General features: G+C 40.3%; 1 protein-coding gene across 1 annotated transcript; it reads right to left on the bottom strand.

The window, feature by feature from the left end:
- Positions 1-1,288: 1,288 nt before the first annotated feature.
- LOC116185748 lies at positions 1,289-3,846 on the bottom strand. The gene has a single exon (XM_031510946.1). The coding sequence runs from the start codon at positions 3,560-3,562 to the stop codon at positions 1,808-1,810; it is 1,755 nt and encodes a 584-aa protein (XP_031366806.1). The 5' UTR covers positions 3,563-3,846; the 3' UTR covers positions 1,289-1,807.
- Positions 3,847-3,852: the final 6 nt, after the last annotated feature.

Here is a 3,852-nt window from a genome sequence, read left to right as displayed (position 1 = left end):
GCGCGGCTTCGCAGCGGGAGCGGAACTGTCAGCGGGGGGTAGGCGGCGGAAATGGAAAGGCGAACGGCTAGAGAAGGGAAAAACATCGCAGGGTGTTCCTCTCGCCGAACGGGCCTCTGAAAGTAGTTTTCAAACACGGTGACGATGATTTTTCCCTTTCGTTTTATCGTTTCACGCGCAGGAGGGGAATCCCTGAAAAAGGACGAAAGTAAGATCGAGGCCAGTCACGTGTTTGGTTTATTTTATTTTCGATATAAAAATGCGTAAATGGAATGCGGTGGATGAACAAATTAGATTTATACATTGGATATTGATATCGATGTATTAATCATTTGATTTTTAATATTTTGAAAATTGAAATCTTGTAAATGTTGAATTGTCGAGAAAGAGGAAGAAATCTTGATATTGTTGACATCGTTTTAAACTTATTAACTCGTCTTTATTAAAATATAATTTGTAATAAAACAATCGTACGATTAGAGATTTATATGTAGAGAATCATATACGTAGATATTTAATTTAAATTTAAAAGTTAAATTTTGAAAAATGAAAGGGTAAGATGAAAATCCTTGACACGAGAATCATATATATATATAGATGAGAATTTATTATTATATAGAAAAATTTGACGAAAAAAAATATCGAATCTGCGTGTACTTACACACTTGACTGGTGTATTTCCTGGGGATGTCTCAGGGGAAGTTATCGAGGAATATGCGACTGTTGAATAACCACGTTAACAGACACAAGGCACAAAGGGAGGAAGAGAGAGGTAATTTCTGCGCGTGGAAAATTGTTCAGGTTTCATCACGAGGCTTGAATGTTATTGAACGGTTATTGCATTTTTTATTTATTTTTTTTTTCTAACACTTGCATAGAAAGAGAGAGACATTGTTGATTATTAATAGGAGGTAGGAATATGGATATCGATCTTGAACTGTTCGACCATTTTGCTTCACTATTATGGTCGGCTTTTATGGTATGGTTAGTTGTAGTTTTATTTGGATCTTGTTACCGGGGATTATCTAGTGTATAGTTGGTTAATTTGTCGATAAATTATTCCGTTTCATCGTTAAAGTTCGTTTAACGCACCAACGTACTGAAAATAGGTTGGCATTTGAAGACACAACAACAGAATAACAGGATCATTAAATTGTTCCTAATATTAGATTGTTTAAAATATTACGGAATATTATAAAGATTCGAATATTCGAAAAGTTTGAGAATCGAGAAAAATTCAAATCGAATTTCCTAATTTTTTTTTCATTCTTAAAGAGTCGATTTATTTCCCACCTTTGATTCTTAAATTTTTCACTTCTCCATAACTTTCCAAGTTATTTTAAACGCTTCTAGCCGATGGATCAATTAAAAAAGGAAGAAAATCGACAAATTTTCCGCTTTGTGGTTTCCAATTTATTATTGGATTGGGGCGAAGCTTCGGGTTCCTTTTCAGAATTTCAATCCGCTCCAATATCGAATTATTTCAACTGACATTTCGCCTGTCGATTGCTTCTAACAATATATTAGAATAACTGGAAATTATTTTAAAATATAAGAAGATGATAGATGAAATTTGTAATATCAAACGTGATAAATCTGATAAACGATGCAACGAAAATTGTTCGAAGCGTAGATTTATCATTTCAAAAAGATCACAGCCTATACTATATTTGCACGTAATATTTTAATCGATAGATCGTCCCTATAGAAACCCTACAAAGCGATTTCTTTATACATCGATTAACTTTTTAATTTTAAAAAACGCGAAAACACATCGATACACACTAATATATATATATATATAGTTTCACGTTCGATCATTTTTCCTTCTTTTGTGCGCGTGGTACACGAGAATTTCGCAAAAAAACGCCACGATTGACGACAAGAATCCAATCACCCCTACGTAAACCAGATTCCAGACGAGCGACGATTCGTACAAATTTCGATTAACAGGACGCGCCTTTTTTGGAAAAAATTTCCCTACGAAATCGTAGTGCCACTTCTTGCGAATACCTGCCGCCTCCAACCTCGATATGATCGTATCGAATTTACTCCTGAACGGCGAGTGCTTCCTTAGAAAGTAAGTCGCGTGAGGTTTTGCGTAGCACAAATTTCTGCACACCTTCATAGTAGCCGAATCCCTCTTCGCTTGGGAGTAAATCAACGCGTTTATCCCTCTCAACTCCATGAAACAGGTAACGTTTCTGTATCTGGACAGAACGTCGGTGCAATTTTCCATGTCCTCGTCGGCGATCGCCTTCCTCTTCAACGAGTTGAATGCCTGGTCGTCGGTGAAGAAGGTGACGTTGAATATCATGTGGAGGACGACAGGCGTCAATCCGGATTCGTCCAGATCTTTGTAACTCTTGTACTCGGTCTCCATCGTGTCCGCCATGCTTACGCTCGTCAAGTCGACGTAAAGATTGGCCGAGTACATGACGGACGCCAATACAATCAGGAAGAACACGATCCTCTCCAACGTTCTGTCCGGCTTCATCGAGACGCTCGTCGCGATCAAGATCCCGAATATCTTCAACGGTTGCCACAACCTCTTCTCGAACCTCAACAGAGCCGATATTGCCCAGAACGCGAGAAGGATCACTATATTCGCGATTATAGCTGCGAAAGCTCGTGACTCGATGGTGTTCACTTGGTACGTGATCGGTACGACTGGACACCACTTCTCGTACTCGAACGGCAACGTGTGGTCCAACAGGTCGAAACGCGGATCGGGGAATAACGGTAGCTTCGGTATTATGATGTCCAGATCGCCGTCCATCAGGCTCGTAAGGGCGTCGTTGTTGGGCAGCATCACGATCGTGAAGTTCATGATGCGTGCAAGCGTGTGAAGGAGTTTCACGTCGGGACCCTTGTACGAGATAGGACAGGATCGAGAGTCGACCGTCAGATTTATGTAGCCTTCGCGTTCCAAAATGGTAGCGCGAAACGGGTGGCCGTGAAGATCGATCAACTTGTTGGGGAACCAGTCGAGAGTCGGGGTGTACGGCGTTCGATCGTACGTGTTGGTGAAAGGGTTGTATCGATGAACGTGCATGGTTATCGAGAGTTGAGAGTTGTTGGATAACTCTAACACCGTCATGTCGATCAACTCGTCGTACCAGATCTGTTTTAAAAATCCCTCGAAGTTGCAGTTTATCTCCTCGAGCTTGGTTATCAACAATACTTTGGACCGGTTCTGGCAGTGCTCTATGAAACGGGCGATGTCCTCTCTTCGACGGCGATCAGGGAAATCTTTCGCCACGTACGAGTATAAGATGAGCGTAGACTCGGTCGCGTCGATGTCCGGTAATTCGATCGGGATCGAGTCGTTGAAGGAAACGAAATTCGTCGGTATGGTGCGTGACACGGTTTTGTAGATCTCGTCGATCAACTGGAGATCGTCCAAGGGATCACGGCCGAGAGAATTTTGAACGACGAATAGGACGTTCAAAAATTGGCTCGTGTCGAGAAGATCTTTGACGGATCGTTCGATGATCGGTAAATGGTACGGATAATTCATTTGTTGAAGGGTTAACAGGTATAACGGTAGAATCATGGTCATTTTTGCAACATTCCTCGAGCGAATAATTTCTAAAAGAATGCGGGTTATTATGGGTGATTATTATTATTATTGTTATTTTTTAAATAAAACGATATTGTACTTACTATATTTCTCGAAGTGGGAATTGAAGATAAGTTTTTTTAATGATCGTTCGAAGAATAAAATGGAAGACTTGGGAAAACCAACGTTAAGAAGCAAACACTGTGAGGAAGTGACAACTGAAAGCATCGTTCCTTTCCACGCTTTCATTCCCTCGTGTGAAAATTTCATTTATCTTAAGTGCAATAATA

The sequence above is a fragment of the Apis dorsata genome, unplaced genomic scaffold, assembly GCF_000469605.1.
Source record: "Apis dorsata unplaced genomic scaffold, Apis dorsata 1.3 scaffold_269, whole genome shotgun sequence".
Lineage (NCBI taxonomy): Eukaryota > Metazoa > Arthropoda > Insecta > Hymenoptera > Apidae > Apis > Apis dorsata.
The sequence above is the reverse complement of the archived record's forward strand: the minus strand, read 5'-3'. Positions and strand labels throughout refer to the sequence as shown.

Bases quoted from the DNA above. Each gene is read 5' to 3' on its own strand.
- LOC116185748 (XM_031510946.1), bottom strand. From the start codon at position 3,562: ATGACCATGATTCTACCGTTATACCTGTTAACCCTTCAACAAATGAAT.